We start from the raw sequence: 17500 nt of genomic DNA on the forward strand, positions 1-17500 counted from the left end.
GTCATGAAACAGAGTCTCAGAGCATGTTGTTAAATCTCACAGATAAAGAGATCTCAGGAGGCACTTTCATGTCACTGGGCTCATTCTGCATCTCTGGTCACTCAAGGAGCAGACTCTAGCTGTGCTCAGCTCAGAGGGGGCCTGACAGAGCTCCTCAGTGCCCGTGATGAGGTATGATGCACAAGGCAAACAAAGCTAAACCTCCTGATTCATACTCAAGGGATGGAGGAGATTCATTTGTCATTCTGCAGTGAATGTCATCTATTTACCCCTCCCGCTGCAGCTAACTGAGAGGGAGGAATCCTGCCTCGACTCTCTCCACACACACATACACACACATACACACACACACATACACATGCACACACTCTCACTACAGCAAGAACAGGCCACCCTTCCTAAGCGTAAAAGCCATACAGATCACCAGATTCACCAAGTCTACTAAGTCTGCTCCTCAACGGGACTAAACCTGGTGAAGATCTGTCAACGATATCTCCACCGCGACAGTCCCAACTGTCTTCTGGTCTACTCTCCTTCTTCCCGACTCTGTGTAGAACCTCTACTATTTGAAACAATCCATAAAGAACTCAAGAGAGTTCTAGATTATATCTAGTCAATCATGCACAAATCAGGTCAGAAATATTATTCTCATCATGCAATGTTCCTTTGGCGCTGCTCCCAGCTCTACGTGCCCCGGGGGGTGGTTGTGGGAGAGACAGAAATGCCACCGAACCTGTCCTGTCCGTATACACCCCTCTCACCAGGCTTTGTCTAGGAGCTCTAGACCTCTGGGCACATTGATAAAAACTCACTCATCGTGACAAGGGCGGTGCTCTACGCAGTTCAGAGGCCTTGTTTCCAAGCCAAAGGTGAGGCGCAACGAGGGCGTGCGCTTTTTTCCGTGACTGAGTGGAGCTGTTGACCATTTAGTCTCCGCTGCGTCTCGTGTCTCCTGCTCGAGCGCCACCACACTATCTGAGCATCGCTTCGGTTTGGGGCGCGCAACAGCAGACAAGATTTGCACCGGTATCGTCAATCATCTAAACTTGCGCCACCAGATATTAAAGTCTAGAGAGACACGTCCGTGTCTAGGAGATGTAGATCTCTCATCTCTTTGGCATTAGTAAATATGCCACAAGGGTTCCTCTCCACCACCGCCAGCTCAGGAGGAGTAGCTAAAACAATATGGAGGAGCTAAAACAATATGGTGACTCAAACAGTGTTTCCATTGCCTCTTGTCTTCAATCTAACTCGTCTTTCTCTTTAGGAGGAACTGCAATTATGACATTCCAAAGGTTATAGCTAGCTACCCATCCGGTCCAACCGCTTTTCTTGAGCTGACTTCTCAGACACCACATTTAGAGTAAGGAAGTCAGGTGTACTCTTCCAGTGCCAAGAAGAACATGTTCTCTATAAGAGACAGATTAGAACACCTTTCTCGTTCTCTGGAACTAAAGTTCAGAGTGTTCTTAATGTTCTATCCTAGTAGAACCTGATGGATGTAGAACCTTTTCTTTAGAACCCCAGAGATAGAGATGCGTTAAAGGAAATGCTACTCACCCTCTTTTGCATTTCTTGAAGATTTTCCCAATGGTGTCCTCTTGCACACCATACTTTTCTGAAATCTGAGAACAGAGATAAAGACAGGATGAGCTTTAGACACGAGAGGGGGAGTCCTTCAGACGCAGGCACTCTCCGGAGCATCACACATGTGTCAAGTCAAGATGGAAGAGGAACAACAAGAGAGAGAGAGAGAGAAGAAAGAGAGAGAGAGAGAGAGAGAGAGAGAGAGGAAGTTTATGAAAAGACTTACGGCTTCTCGCAGGCCTTTCAACGTGGGGCTGTTCAGCATGAGGGCATCAAACACCTCCTCTGTCTCCTTCCTCACGTACAGCAGAACTGCACCAACACACACAAAAACACGCCCAAATAAGTACATTACAGCGCAACAACAACTGCACGCTGTGGAGAACATATACAGGTTCCTGGGTGGAGTGTGAGGTGTCTTTGCTGCCCCCCCGTACCTCTCTGGGACTCCTCTCGTCGTGCCACTTTGCTGGGGGGAGGGCTGGTCCTCTCGCCCCCCTCGGGGTAACAGCTGACCCTCTTCAGAACTCCGCGGGAGTCACCATCCTCCACCAGCGCCGAGGAGGCCTGCCGACACAGAGCACACACACACAGAGAAGATTACAACTCATGCTCTCAGTTCCTTACACAAGTCACACACACACACAGAGAAGATTACAACTCATGCTCTCAGTTCCTTACACAAGTCACACACACACACTAATGGTAGAGAGAAAGAGAGAGAAAGAGAGAGAAAGAGAGAGAGAGAGATGGATTGGCACATGGATGGGGAGTGAGTTGTCTCACATCTCTTCTCAGCTCTGGTGAGTGTTATCAATTCAGCTCATCTGCCCCAAATAATACCCCTATACCTGTCTTACCAAATACCCTCACGCCATTCTGCCCCAAATAATACCCTCACGCCAGGGCCTCTAATCTGCCTGACCGATCAGAGATACTTTTACTGTCCATCTCGTGGTCACATGGCATTTTGGAAAAGGTTTGTTAATCAGTCCATCATGTACGAGAGACCTGTGTTTGTATTCTATTGCTATTGGGAATTTCTGTCCTTGATGAGGCATGACGTTTGTGTGTGTGTGTGTGTGTGTGTGTGTGTGTGTGTGTGTGTGTATTACGGCATGTGTGTGTGTGTGTGTGTGTGAGAGAGAGAGAGTGTTTATAGAGCCCCCTCAGGTTAATCCCCCTGTCAGTCACAGTGCCAGCTACCACTTGAGGGTTTGGGAGTTTCGTGTGTTTGGTCTCGTCTCGTTTGGTCTCGTTCTCGTTTCGGGTGAAGTGGTCGGCACTCCTCCGCCCCTCTCATCTCCAACCCATCCCACCCCACCCCACGAGATGTTCCCTGACACTTTTCTCCCCAGCCCACATTTTTTCCCACACTATATTTTTCCCACACCTTTTTTTTCCACTCTCTCTCTCCCTCTCCCAACTCCTGTGCACTGCGGTCAGGAACATGACTCGACAAGACCCTGAGGTAAACCGCAAATCCCACGATCCCATGGGATAGAAGTGAAAGTGACAGTGGAGGCAAAAATGGGAGGAGGGGAGATGAGGAGGAAAGGGCAACACAATGGAGAGCAGGATGGGACAAACAGTGCAGAGAAGAGAAAAAGAACTACAGGAATTCTACAGTATTTTGGGAAAAATATTATAGTAATCTTAGGAATTACTATCCTAAGGAATACTATAACATCTGGGACATACTATAGAAGTAGGCTATTATAGTAGGCTAGGCTACTTGGGACATACTATAGAAGTATAAGACTGTACTATAAGAACACTATAGTGGGAAAGGATTGGGAAAGGATTGCAGAACATCATATCATAGTTCTTTTCCGTGTGCGTGTGTGAAGACGGTGTGTGTGAAGACCTACCATGCCGCAGCGCTGCAGGTTGCTGTAGTGCACCTCTGGGATGAAGAGCACGGGCTGGGTCACATGATCGTCCAACGGCATGAGGCAGGTGCTGTCTGCTCCGACGGAGCTGCTCACATGGGCCTGTTTGGCTAATGGAGGAGAGAGCGACATGAGGAATTAGACACACGTACTGTAGGCCTACGCAAAGCACTGACATACCAGGAACAGAACAGAATAGGCCTGCACCTCGACTGTCATATGAAAGAAGTCTTGCTTTTCATAAACAAACACTGAAATACCAGAACCAGCAGAGGAGAGAAGCCGAAGTCACTTGTGAAACACACAAATACTGAGGCACCAGGAAGTGCCTCACTAGAAGGCTAAAATATCAGGGAAGCAGATAGAAGTGTGCAGTCGTTGTTTACTTCAGAGGAATTATGAGAGGATTGAGAAATGATTAAGATATAAGAACTCTGAGACACCAGAGAAAACACTGAGGATGAGCTGGGACTGCAAATAAACGTGTTATGCTAACCAGGCCTAGCCTAGCCTTCAACATAAACATCTCAGCTTTGCTAACATGATTAGCACTGACTCCTGGCTAACAAATACTACTCTACTCGTGCCCTGCTCAAAGACCCCATCTGGTTTGACTGGGTTGTCAGTGTTAATATGGTAATGAGGCCTGAATGGAGAACAGAGGTGGATATACGATGAGATTGGAATCTACCTTTAGCTAAGGCTTGGAGCATTTAGGCCTACTCTGGTTAACAACAAGGGGAGGCTATTTAGATAGATAGATAGATAGATAGATAGATAGATACTTTATTGATCCCCAAGGGGAAATTCAGGACTGTACATTTAGGGGATGGTTTGAGAAGGTATGTGGCATTGCATTGTGGGAGATCTTACCGTTGCTGGAGTCATTCTTCAGCCTTCTCTTGCTCCTCTTCCTCTCCTCATCTCGCATCTTCCTCTCCGCTCCCTTTACCGCAGGGAAAAACAACAACAAACAAACAAACAAAAGAGTCAGTAGCTTAATCGCTAGATCTGAATGAGACACTTCATGTAGCAGCCAAACCACTAATTTGCCACCCATGCACACACACGTACACACACACTCCCGTCCCAACCTAAAGGTGTTTTTTCAAGCATGGCACGCAGTGCACTCAGTTCACCTGTCGAGAAACCAGTTTGGTGTGTGTGTGTCATGTAAAGCTCTGCACTGCATTCTCCAATGACTATGTCAGCTATAACAGCTAATAGCCCAGAGAGAAAGAGAGAGAGAGAAAGAGAGAGAGAAAGAGAGAGAGAGAGAGAGAGAGAGAGAGGGAGAGGCCACCCCAGCCCTGGAGAAGACAACTGAAGACAACAGGATAAGATGGAGGACCTGATTGAGAGCAACCATAGGGGCCTGACTGCTTATCAGATGGGGCTAGACAATGGGATCAGTGGTCTGTCTGAATTTGGGTAGGTGCACTTACACACACACACACACACACACACACACACACACACACAGACTACAACAACTGTGTGCATCACACAGGAAATGCATTCATCTACCTGTAGTCACTCAGGGATGTGGCAAAGAATAGATCAAAGAACAGGTCAAAAATAAAACTCGGCTGACTGGCCTCTCTATTCCAGGGAGTCTTAAGTTCTGAGTGGAAGGTGTATAGGAAAGATGTCTGACATAAAAACAACACAGCTATTTTCTTTCTTCCACTGCGTGTTTTTTCAGTGGTCCTTCTTTCACATTTTTGCTCACCTTATCGCAGAAGATTTTGATCTGGCAGGCGGCGCGGTGGATGAGTGTGTTGGTGCCGGTGCTGATGTCATAGGTGTCAATCTGGAGGTTGAGCGGCAAGCCCTTCACGCCCTTCTGAGCGGAGAAGTCCGTACTCAGCGAGTTGATCCCGATGAACACCTGCAGAGAGGCCAGTGGAGCTGTTAGCATTGACGACATTATGGCTATTATGGATCTGTTAGCATTGACGACATTATGGCTATTATGGATCTGTTAGCATTGACGACATTATGGCTATTATGGAGCTGTTAGCATTGACGACATTATGGCTAATTCTTCATAATCATGCCATAAGCTGGCAAACAGAGACGGGAGGCGTGACAGGCGTGGATGTGTCCTGTCTGGGTGGGTCAGTGCCTACTGAATCGCTAATGACGTCTGATAATATGGGGGTATATTATTGTTGAAAGATGGGGGTGTGTCCACAAATATCAAAGGCAGGCAGATACATGCCAGATGCCACCAGGAAAGAAAAATAAAACTAAACAAAACAAATCAAAACAATCAAACAAAACAAATCAAAACAATCAAACAAAAGCGGCCAGGCGAGGACTCCAAGATGGTGTTTGTTTAACTTCACAGTGCTGACAAGATAAGCCCAAAATATTGTCAGAATCACACACACTCACTTTAGCACCCCACTATGCTAACAGGTGACTGTCAGGGAAGCAATTGTATATATGTGTGTGTGTGTGTGTCCATGGGCTTGCTCGTATGTGTGTGTGTGTGTGTGCGTGTGCGTGTGTGTGATCCTACCTTGGCCTCCTCGTTAGTGTTCCAGACGAAAGACAGAGCGTTGAACGCCACTTCCTCCACATCGCTGATGCCGCTGAGAGTTTCTTTGTAGTCAGCTGCCGCACAACAGAGAGTAAAAAAAGTCATTCTCATATTCAACTAACAGAAAGGAAGCAGACCAAATGGAAAATCTCTTAACATCCTTCCCGGCATCCTCGAAAATAAATGAGTACGTTTTAAATACATTTTCCACGGCAAGGCAAAAAAACTTTTGAAAGGTTGAATTTTGAAAGATGGAGTCAAATTCCTTTGAACTCTAACATAACTGTAACATAACTGTATATGTGTGAGTGTGTGTGTACATGTGTGTGATTTTGTAATGCACATACCAATATCAATGACCCTCTGCTTAACAGTCGGCTGCCTGGCGTGCCAGTGATTCCAGCACTTCAGCTGCACCTCTGGGCTCTTGTCGTTCTCGAACACTGCCATGATGACCGTCTGAATAGAGAGATAGAGAGGGAGGGAGGGAGGGAGAGAGGGAGTGGGAGGCAGTGGATTGTTGAGTAAAGGTCAGCTTGTGTTTGTGTGCTTTTTGGTGTCTGAGTTTGGCCTTTCCCATTCACCTGTCAGTGTTGTATTCTACCCACTAATTCCCTTCTCTGTCAGCCCTGTCAGCAGCTATCAGGGACGGCTTCAGCGTGCTTACTCTCATTTTCTCTTTCTCTCTCTCCCTCTCTCTCTCTTTCTCTCTCTCCCTCTCTGTCTCTCTTTCTCTCTCTCTTTCTCTCTCTCCCTCACTCTCATTCTCTCTTTATCTCTCTCTCCCTCTCTTGTCATTCTCTCTTTCTCTCTCTCCCACTCTCTCATTCTCTCTCTCTGTCCCTGCTCAGCTGGTGTAGTTCTGGGTGCCACACCTGTGCCCATCCTCTCTCGCCTGTCCTTAGTCCTGCCCTGGCTCAGGTGCGCTGCGTGTTGGGGATGCAGCTTGGCACGCACAGGCCTGGCAGCCAGCCCAGGTGGCAGTGTGCGCATGTGGGCCACTCCCGGCACGGGTATGGCCCCGACCCACCTGAGCATGCCCCCCCCCCCCCACACACACACACACACACACACACACACCTACCCCTGGATCCCCTATCCATTACTGCTGCCTTACACCGCAGGTTGGTTGCTTCTCCTATTGTGAAACATTCTGTTGAATTTTGCTGAAGTATGAAGTAGTTCCATATTTGTTTACTGTATGTGCACTTCAGTTGCATATCAATTCATCTACTTCGTTTTGCTTCACATCATGGCTACAACTTCGCCACTTTGAACATTGAACGTGCGTTTTCATATCTGCTACCTGTCATCCATTATACTGCGCTGACACAACCAGACAAGAGGCCAGAATATAACGGCATATGAACTCAGAGGGTCCTGCTCACCTTGACTCTGCCCATGGGCTGCCCAGCACTGCTGTCCACTCCCATCAGGGTGATGGGGTAGAACTGGCCCTTGTTCAGGTACACCATGGGCATCTCCGTAGTCTTGTGCTGCGAGGCCTGAGGTGCCCCGAGGACGAACTGGAAATCTTTCCTACGGTCAAGAAGACATTTGAGTTACGGCTAGAGTAGCTGGACTCTGTTTGATTGGCAGTATTAGTCATGGGTTTAAGTCAGGAGGGGAGAGCTTAGGGCTGAAGGTGGGCGGTTTAGAGCAGCTGTTACCTGAATCTCTCTGGAGGGGAGCTGGTGTAGGACTCAGAGTAGCCAGGGCTGGTCTGGCCCACAAACGGATCGCTGTAGGACGCCGTCTGTTTGGGACGCAACACAGAAGGAGGCATTTTAAAACAAGGACTTCAGATGGAACAGCGACAGCAAACAGGGACTCACTAGGAGCAGGCTATGTTGCACTTTTCCCTTGTGTTTCACTAGGAGCAGGCTATGTTGTTGTGTTGCTATGTTGTTGTGTTGCTATGTTGTTGTGTTGCTATGTTGTTGTGTTGTTATGTTGTTGTGTTGTTGTGTTGTTGTGTTGTTGTGTTGTTATGTTGTTGTGTCGTCGTTGTTTACTGTGTTGTTTACTCACTGCTTCCGTGGGGCCCTCTTGGTATGTCCCTTGCAGCAGGCTGTCGAAGATGGTGTTGATGACCTGCTTGTCGTAGCTCTCGGCGACGGTGGGCTGGACATAGGTCTGAGGGACGGGGGAGGTCTGCTTGGGGGGGCACAGCGGGGACAGCTTCCTGTCCAGCACTTCCTGTGGTTGTGTGGCGGAAATGTTGTGGGTCAGCAGCTTCATGATCTGGGCCGGACTCTCTAGAGAGATGAGCTCAGGGGAGGAGGCACCAACGGTCCTGAAACACACACACACACATTGGCAATGTTAAACACACCGCCACACCTTTCCCCACCACAGCTAAAGGACTAATCCTTGGCCATCCACTGAGCACACACACACACACACACACACACATACAGTGTCTCAACTCAACCTCAGTGCTCAAACATTGACTGTACGCCAACGAGAAAAGCCTGTCCAAGTGTCAGTGTAAATAATGGAGGCAATACGGTAGTCAATAAAAGGCAAAGCCCAAATCTCAGCGTAGATAGTGGCCCCTCTGCTCTCCTGGGTGGATGCTGTTTGCCTCCTAATCCTGACCACCCCCCCCCCCCCCGCACTCGTATTTGAGTTTCTCTCTGGGCTGTGCCCGCCTGATGTCCATTTTTCACACCTAACAAAAGGCTCCTGTTACTCCGCCCCTCCCTGACTCCTCCCTGCTCTGCTGGCCTGTACTGCCCCCCACCCCTCGTACCCCCCACCCGCCCCCCACCCGCCCCACACAGAGCTGGACACTGGAGTGGACCCCCCCTTGCTGAGATATGGCGGAGAGCTGGCCTGGGTCTGGCTGACATCTGGCTGAGATATGGTGGAGAGCTGGCCTGGGTCTGGCTGACATCTGGCTGAGATATGGCACAGCTGACTTAGACCTGAGCTAAAGTTTGCTGATGGAAATCAGAGGGTTTCCTTTACATGCACACACACACACACACACACACACACACACACACACACACACACACACACACACACACTCAGGCTGTCTTGTGCTACCATCTCCACAGTAGCATGTCACGAAAGCATGTGATGCGTGTGGTTTCCACACGAATGCAAAAGCTGATTTGAAGGGGCCCATACACACACACACACACACACACACACACACACACACACACACATGCAAAAGCTGATCTGAAGGGGCCCATACCTCTCTGGCTTGTAGAAACTGTTGCCTCTGCTGCATGCAGTCAGTCTCTGCTCCTTGGGAGGCTGGGAAAAAATGCAGAACAAAATAAACGTTAAGAATAACATTGATTGAACTTAAAAACAACATTAACACTGATTAATTATCCAGAGAAAAAGAATAACAAAACAAGAACCCCCCTGTTACATCGAAACTGTTGCAAACTGGAGGTTGCACAATAAAACATGCCGTGGCATATTACAATCCCACAGCAGCATGCGCAACACTGTGCCTCTCTCTCTCACCTGGAGAGCAAGACAGACACTAGCTAAGGGCCTCTCTCTCTCACCTGGAGAGCAAGACAGACACTAGCTAAGGGCCTCTCTCTCACCTGGAGAGCAAGACAGACACTAGCTAAGGGCCCCGCTGCGTGGGCCGCGACTGCTCACCTTGCACTGCTCGTAGAGGAAGGAGAAGGCCGTCAGGTCCTCTTTGGTCTTGCTCAGGTCTGCGTCGGCGTAGCCCCACGAGTCCATCAGGTAGCTGTCTGTGTAGCGGGAGTAGTTGAAGCTCTCGTTCTGCAGTACCATCAAAGTCCTATAGCGACGGGCACCAGAAACACACACACACACTGATTATTACACGGTTAACGGGACATCAGAGTGCAACAGTAACAGGCACCAGAAACACACACACACACTGATTATCACACGGTTAACGGGACATCAGAGTGCGACAGTAATGGGCACCAGAAACACACACACACACACACACACACTGATTATTACACGGTTAATGGGACATCAAAGTCCTATAGCAGCGGGCACCAGAAACACACACACACACACACACACACACACACACACAGCACAGATTATCACTAAGCCAGCAAGACCAGTTAAAGATGATGCAACCCAGCAACACACACGGATCGGATTATAAACTCAATTGAACTCAATTAAACAACTAAAATGTATTTGTTTTCTTTTTGCAGTAAGGCCTTCGGGGTTTAAAGTATTTGTCATTAGAGTCAGTGAAGGATGTAGGACTTAGGCCTTGAGGCTTCATGAGAGTTCTTATTTCCCAATTCCAAGTGAGGCGGAGAGGAGTCTCTCGCCCTGGAGGAGTTTCTGTTGAGAACGCCGCTCTCCGCTTCCCAGCAGCAGCGGCCGTCAGGAGGCTTTGGCTTTCTCGCCAAATCAGGGCGAGATATGATCCAGATTTCAGAAGCCAACTGGCCAAAACCCCTGAGCATTACAACCCACATGAGCTACAAATTGTGCATAAATAAACAACGACAAACAACCCGACAAATCAGTTATGGGCAAAGGCTGTGTGTGTGTGTGTGTGTGTGTGGGGAGGGGGGGGTGAGGGAGGAAACTCCCGGCCCTTGGGAAAGCAGAGTCAGGACCCTCCTGCTATGAATGAGAAAGGTGCCGAGTTTCAGGTTGGCCCCAAACACGGCAAACGCTAGCGGGGATTTGGAGGGGATCGCTTTCCCCACACACACAACAATGCCCTGGCGAAAGTGGGAACTGTTTGGCCATTTCCACACCAGTGATGTTAAATTAGCCTAATGTCCGCGGAGCAAGCACAACAGTGTTTACACTCTCACAGTGGGCCACACACACCCACACACACACAAACACACACACATCAAATGTGCTGAGCAGGCAGAAGGGAAAAAAAGCCTCCAAGAATCTTAAAACACCTGAGCAAATGCATGACTATGAAGAACACACACACACACATACACACACACACACACACACACACACATTTTGACAATCCTGCACAAAGGCATCTCAGTGCAAAGTGAAACACCTGTATGACCTAGCTTCCCTATCTTGGAGCCATTTTCATTTCACAAGTGTTTCTGCGTTTACGAGATGACGTGGGGCCATTAGGGCCCATATTAGGTGTCTGTGTTATGTAATTGAAAGCCCCTCGCTGTAAGTGACCTGTGTCTCGAACACGTTTACGCCAGATTCCCATTTCGCTGATCCCTTTGTGCGTGCAGGCCCCCTAGGACATTATCATCACTCCCCTCTGACAAGTGTGTGTGTTCAGTCCTCACCTCATCATCCCCTTTGCCTGGAGTCTGTGTGTGTGTGTGTGTGTGTGTGTCTAGGTGTCAGTTTTCTCAAGCCACACATCCCTTTAGATGGGGGTTCCGTTGCACAATGCTGGACTGCCGTGTTGAGATGAGGGGGCTTTACAGTTCACATCGTCTCAAGTGATGACTCACAAATGCAGCGAAACTCAGCCACCCACAACACAATGAGACATGCTGGGACTCAAGACAGTTCCCACCACATCATGCCAACAAAAGCCTCTTTAGAAAGCCACGCTCTCTGCTCCACAACACCGACTTACAACCATCTGCCACTCACCAGTGAGCTCATTCAACAGCAACAGGAGCTCATTCAGCATTGATATGACAAATAAACAAGTAAATAAACCAATAAACAAATGAAAACTTACTCATTTTCTTTAGTCATTTCTCCTCCTGGCGAGGTCAGGTATAAATTCCTTCAGAAGTGTTTTCCTCTGGTTAGTGTGTCCGTGTGTGTGTGTGTGTTGGCGAGCGTCTGTCAGTCTGAGCTCAGGTGATGCAGGTAAGGTGTCGCCACAGCAGAGGAGTGCGGAGGTTTGATCTTGGCACCGCTACTCCACGCAGATTTATCTCTCTGCCGGCAGGCCCAGCCCCTGATTGGCCAGAAACCCTGAAACAGGTGTCAGATAGGACAGGTGCATTCCAGACTCCACCCTTCACTCTCTACCTGCTGCTATGTGTGAAAGGGGGCGTGTACGTGTGTGTGTGTGTGTGAGAGAGAGAGAGAGGTGGGGGTTGGGGTGTTTGGCAGGATCGTTCTGGGCTGTGGGCTCATGGTGTAATTAGCACATGAGATAAAAGGGTGAGATGGGGCCCACGGAGGCGTGAAGTGGACCTCATCTGAGGGAAGAAACTGCTGGCCAGCCAGAGAGCTTAGGAGCTTTAACATGCTAATGGGATCCAGTATCATTTAGTACTGCTGTCCCAGCCATGCCCATGTACAATAGGGGGCTTGGGTGAGAGAGAGAGAGAGAGAGAGAGAGAGAGAGAGAGAGAGAGAGAGAGAGAGAGAGAGAGAGAGAGACCCTCACCTGTAGACTGCCATCTCTATGATCTCATGTTTTTATTTGGCTGGAGAGGTCACTTCAAGGAATGGTGAGAGGGGTCCTTGTAATTAAAGTGGACACCTCTCATGTGTTCTTTAGAAGTCTACGCTTCTGCTCAATTCTCTAGGTTTCACCTGCTCTCAGGGGAACTCAAACCTAGATTTGGGTTGATTTGTTTTCCAATTTAATTTACACAATCTACTCAGATATAGTAATTAATATTACTGTTTTCCTTTAATTAATAATATCAGTTTTCCTTTTTTCTTATAAGTATGTAAGTAAAAGAAATCTAGAAAAGTGTTTAATTATTCCCAGATTACAGCTAATCTGTTTCTCAGGATATCAAATATTTGCAAAATATGCACATTTTTATGCAAGCTATATCTTATTATATGGATGTTTTAACTATATTTATAATAGCCTAACAAAAAAACTATCTGCTTTGACACTCTTTGATATTGTCTCCATTTTCAAACTGTCACATCTTTACACAATTGGGACAGAATCAAGTAAAGGAAATGTTATGCCATGCAAAGACCAGGGCCCAGTTGCAGGAAGCACCTTAAGTTTTAGTAAAGATTTTCCCATAAAACCTGATTTAAGGGCCCCTTAAGGTTTCCTTGAAATTGTCCCTAAAGCATTTAAGTTTTTTTCCTTATCTTGTAAGAAATTCCCTAAACTGTTGCACAAAAGACCTTAGCAGCCTAAGACTAAGGGACACTCTACCGTAACCATATTTTTAACCCTTGTAAGGTGTTCAGGTCTGTGGGGCCCATTTTCTATATTTGCTAAAAGAAAGATTATGCTATTTATTATTTCTTCTAACTCAAAATCATTGGCCTTGGGTCGTTTTTTGTGAAAAACATTAAAATATATATATTTTCAATGACTGGGCACGGTCCACTCCCCCACACATAATTATTACACATGAGGCGTTTGTACTGGGCCTGAGTGTAATAATTGCAGGTGCTATGTACCTTAACTGTGTCCTCCTCGTAACTGGGCCTGCTGTGTGTGCGTCTCTGTGTGTGTCTGTGTTATGTGTGTGTGTGGGAATGTTGTCTTTCTGCACCTGCTATTCCCACACAAAGTTACAAAATTGTTACATTTCAAGCACTTTCACCTGTTCTAAGAAATAAGCACCAATAATGGTCAAAAATCTTGTTTCTATTTTTTACCCTTTTTATAATGGAATTTCCTCGGAATGGAATTTGTTTTTCTCACAAAAAACGAAAAATTATCATATGATCATAAATCGCTAATAATATGCTTACGCTGTCAACTGTCCGCTAATATGCTTACTCTGTCAAATAGGCCGTATTGTTATTGTGTGGTTTACATAACGTTAGTGGTAGGCTAATGTTAACAGAATTCTTGTGGATGTCTTGTTAGCCTACCATGAGCGGTTCTCTAGGCAAAACGTTAACAAAAAAAAGGCTATTGCTCAGTTCATGTCTATAACATGTTTTACTTGCTACCTGGATAATTCCAGCGAATGTTATTAAGGTAAGATGAATGATAAGATCATTCAGATTTACTGTGTTCGGTGGGTTGTTAATCCGGCATCACCTTCTAGCCGGCTAGTTACAGCCAAAGATCTTAGAGCGGAGGGAAAAAATGTAAGATAAAAACTTAAGGTGCTTCGTGCAACCCGGCACAGAGAGCTGATTCTCCTTAGAGTCCTGTGTGATGCGGTCACTGGACACTTGTGCCAGAGAGGGTTAGAGGAGTTGCACTGGAGGGGCTGCTGTCATTAGGCACAGCCTACTATACATGCTTACAGACCAACACAGCCTGAGCTACACATGAAGCTGTCCACAGACTCAAGTGTGAATCTGGCCCAAAATTGGCTCTGACCTGGCTCTGATCTGGCCGTGATTGATCTGGCTCTGTTATAGTTCTGATCTGGCTCTGTTATAGTTCTGATCTGGCTCTGTTATAGTTCTGATCTGGCTCTGTTCTGACTGGATGCGTGGCCAGCAGCTCTGTCTGTGTGTGTGTGTGTGTGTGTGTGTGTGTGTGTGTGTGTGTGTGTGTGTGTGTGTGTGTGTGTGTGTGTTTGTGTGTGAATGAGAGGAGCTCCAGCTGAGCCCTATTCATTCATCTGTCGCCAGTCAACCACATCTCTGTTCCACCACACTGCAGCCACGCTGGGTGATCTTCAATGGCACAAACGGCAGAGCCCGCGTCCACTGCAGTGCATGGAGGGGCAGTTATGGGAGGGGCAGGTAGGAGGGGCAGGTGGGTATCTAGGGCCTGTAGAAGAAAGCCCATCCTCTGGCTCCGGACTTATGCAAATGATTTAGAGGAAACACGTGTATGTGAGTCTGGAGGGAAAGGAGAGAGCGTTTACTGCCAAGAGGCTCTTATTCCAACCGCCGTCCCTCCCACATACGGCCGGGGGCAGATTACTGAATTATTTGCAGTCATATGAGAGGAATATTTCATCAGCTGTGCATGTTATCCACAGTATAGTTAATAAGTGCATATGCACACTATACATAGTTTATACACATATGCACATTATACATAGTTTATACACATATGAAGTACACATTATACATAGTTTATACACATATGCACACTACTGTATACATAGATTATACACATATACACTATACATAGTTTATACACATATGAAGTACACATTAAACATAGTTTATACACATATGCACACTATACATAGTTTATACACATATGAAGTACACATTATACATAGTTTATACACATATAAAGTACACATTATACATAGTTTATACACATATGCACATTATACATAGTTTATACACATATGAAGTACACATTATACATAGTTTATACACATATGCACACTATACATAGTTTATACACATATGCACACTATACATAGTTTATACACAGTACACATTATACATAGTTTATACACATATGCACACTATACATAGATTATACACATATGCACACTATACATAGTTTATACATATATGCACATTATGTAAGGGATAATGTATAGAACGCCGGTCATTATGGGGAAAAGTCCTGACAGGGCGAACCGTCATTCCCATAATGACCGGCGTTCTATACATTATCCCGCTTATTATACGGCTACTTTCCAAAACGAAAAAATTAACTCCACGATATGTCTCTTTACACTTATTTGTTACCGTTTCGTTGTGGCTTTTGCTGAGAAACAAATAGTTCGCAACACACGCTGAACTTGATTCAAACATTCTTTAGAACACAGCTGATCAACCGTCTGCTTTCACTTTTGAATGAAGTTCCAATGCAAGAAGTGACCAGAATACTTGCGGAGTGATATGATCAGCAGCACAAAACCCGTTGCCATTGACAGCGGTAATTATATGTTTGCAGCGGTAATTACATAAATTTATTTTACCGTAGAACGTTGGGAAATCCCATTCAAGTCAATGGAGCATTCTACTAGCATTGTGAAGAGCCGTATAATAAACATAGTTTATACACATATGAAGTACACATTATACATAGTTTATACACATATACAGTACACACTATACATAGTTTATAAGTACACATATACAGTACACATTATACATAGTTTATACACATATACAGTGCACACTATACATAGATTATACACATATACAGTACACATTATACATGGTTTATAAGTACGCATATACAGTACACATTATACATGGTTTATAAGTACGCATATACAGTACACATTATACATAGTTTATACACATATACAGTGCACACTATACATAGTTTATACACATATACAGTACACATTATACATGGTTTATAAGTACGCATATACAGTACACATTATACATGGTTTATAAGTACGCATATACAGTACACATTATACATGGTTTATACGCATATACAGTACACATTATACATGGTTTATAAGTACGCATATACAGTACACATTATACATGGTTTATAAGTACGCATATACAGTACACATTATACATGGTTTATAAGTACGCATATAAGTACGCATATACAGTACACATTATACATGGTTTATAAGTACGCATATACAGTACACACTATACATGGTTTATAAGTACGCATATACAGTGCACATTATACATGGTTTATAAGTAGGCATATACAGTGCACACTATACATGGTTTATAAGTACACATATACAGTGCACACTATACATGGTTTATAAGTACGCATATACAGTACACACTATACATGTTATAAGTACGCATATACAGTGCACACTATACATGGTTTATAAGTACGCATATACAGTGCACACTATACATGGTTTATAAGTACGCATATACAGTGCACACTATACATGGTTTATCTCTCTCTCTCTCTCCCTCTCTCTCTCTCTCTCCCTTCTCTCTCTCTCCCTCCCTTCCTCTCTCTCTCCCTCCCTTCCTCTCTCTCTCTCTCTCCCTTCTCTCTCTCTCCCTCCCTTCCTCTCTCTCTCTCTCCCTCTCTCTCTCTCCCTTCTCTCTCTCTCCCTCCCTTCCTCTCTCTCTCTCTCCCTCTCTCTCTCTCTCCCTTCTCTCTCTCTCCCTCCCTTCCTCTCTCTCTCCCTCTCTCTCCCTTCTTCTCTCTCTCTCCCTCCCTTCTCTCTCTCTCCCTCCCTTCCTCTCTCTCTCTCTCTCTCTCTCTCTCTCTCCCTTCTCTCTCTCTCCCTCCCTTCCTCTCTCTCTCTGTCTCTCTCTCTCCCTCTCTCTCTCTTCTCTCTCTCTCTCTCTCTCTCTCTCGGTCAGCAGCACCACTGCACACTGTCCCAGTAACTCACAGCTGGGGGTCGGGGTGCAGATCCAATCTGAATCAAAAACCACATCTAATTGAGGGCCAATTACTGTCTGGGATGCTGTCAATGCATCCAAGTGGTACAGAATACTGGCCATTTTGACACCACAAATGAATGAAGACCCAGTCAGACCAATGGTAGGACACACAAGTAACAGAGTTTTATTTACAAGAGGGTCAGGGTTTAAGTGTCCTTCCAGGCTGACGGGAGATGGCATTGGTCATCCCATCTCACGTGGACTACTCTGAATCAGACGCTGATTAGTGGCAACCTGGCAGTCTGGAGCAGATACAGTAGCTACTGACACAGGGGGTTGCACCCGAAACGCTGCAAAATCACAATATTCCCTCTGATCTCTAAACACACAGATA

At 46.0% G+C, this 17500-nt stretch overlaps 1 protein-coding gene across 1 annotated transcript in view; it reads right to left on the reverse strand.

The window, feature by feature from the left end:
* grhl3 (grainyhead-like transcription factor 3) overlaps positions 1-11873 on the reverse strand; it is a 13106-nt gene extending 1233 nt beyond the window's left edge. Inside the window, exons 1-14 of the mRNA XM_076295548.1 lie at positions 11696-11873; positions 9661-9808; positions 9236-9297; positions 8059-8323; positions 7698-7783; positions 7416-7566; positions 6375-6486; positions 6007-6101; positions 5212-5370; positions 4353-4425; positions 3459-3589; positions 2025-2154; positions 1814-1899; positions 1561-1625 (exon numbers count right to left, since the gene is read on the reverse strand). Of these exons, the coding sequence (XP_076151663.1) occupies positions 1561-1625; positions 1814-1899; positions 2025-2154; positions 3459-3589; positions 4353-4425; positions 5212-5370; positions 6007-6101; positions 6375-6486; positions 7416-7566; positions 7698-7783; positions 8059-8323; positions 9236-9297; positions 9661-9808; positions 11696-11712 (1580 nt within the window). The 5' untranslated portion in view covers positions 11713-11873. The remainder of the gene's footprint in view (positions 1-1560; positions 1626-1813; positions 1900-2024; positions 2155-3458; positions 3590-4352; positions 4426-5211; positions 5371-6006; positions 6102-6374; positions 6487-7415; positions 7567-7697; positions 7784-8058; positions 8324-9235; positions 9298-9660; positions 9809-11695) is intronic.
* Between the last annotated feature and the right edge of the window lie 5627 nt (positions 11874-17500).

This window comes from Alosa pseudoharengus, unplaced genomic scaffold, assembly GCF_046254945.1.
Source record: "Alosa pseudoharengus isolate Yale_2024_CS ecotype anadromous, Long Island Sound unplaced genomic scaffold, YU_APseudo_1.1 YU_APseudo_1.1_scf_2, whole genome shotgun sequence".
NCBI lineage: Eukaryota > Metazoa > Chordata > Actinopteri > Clupeiformes > Clupeidae > Alosa > Alosa pseudoharengus.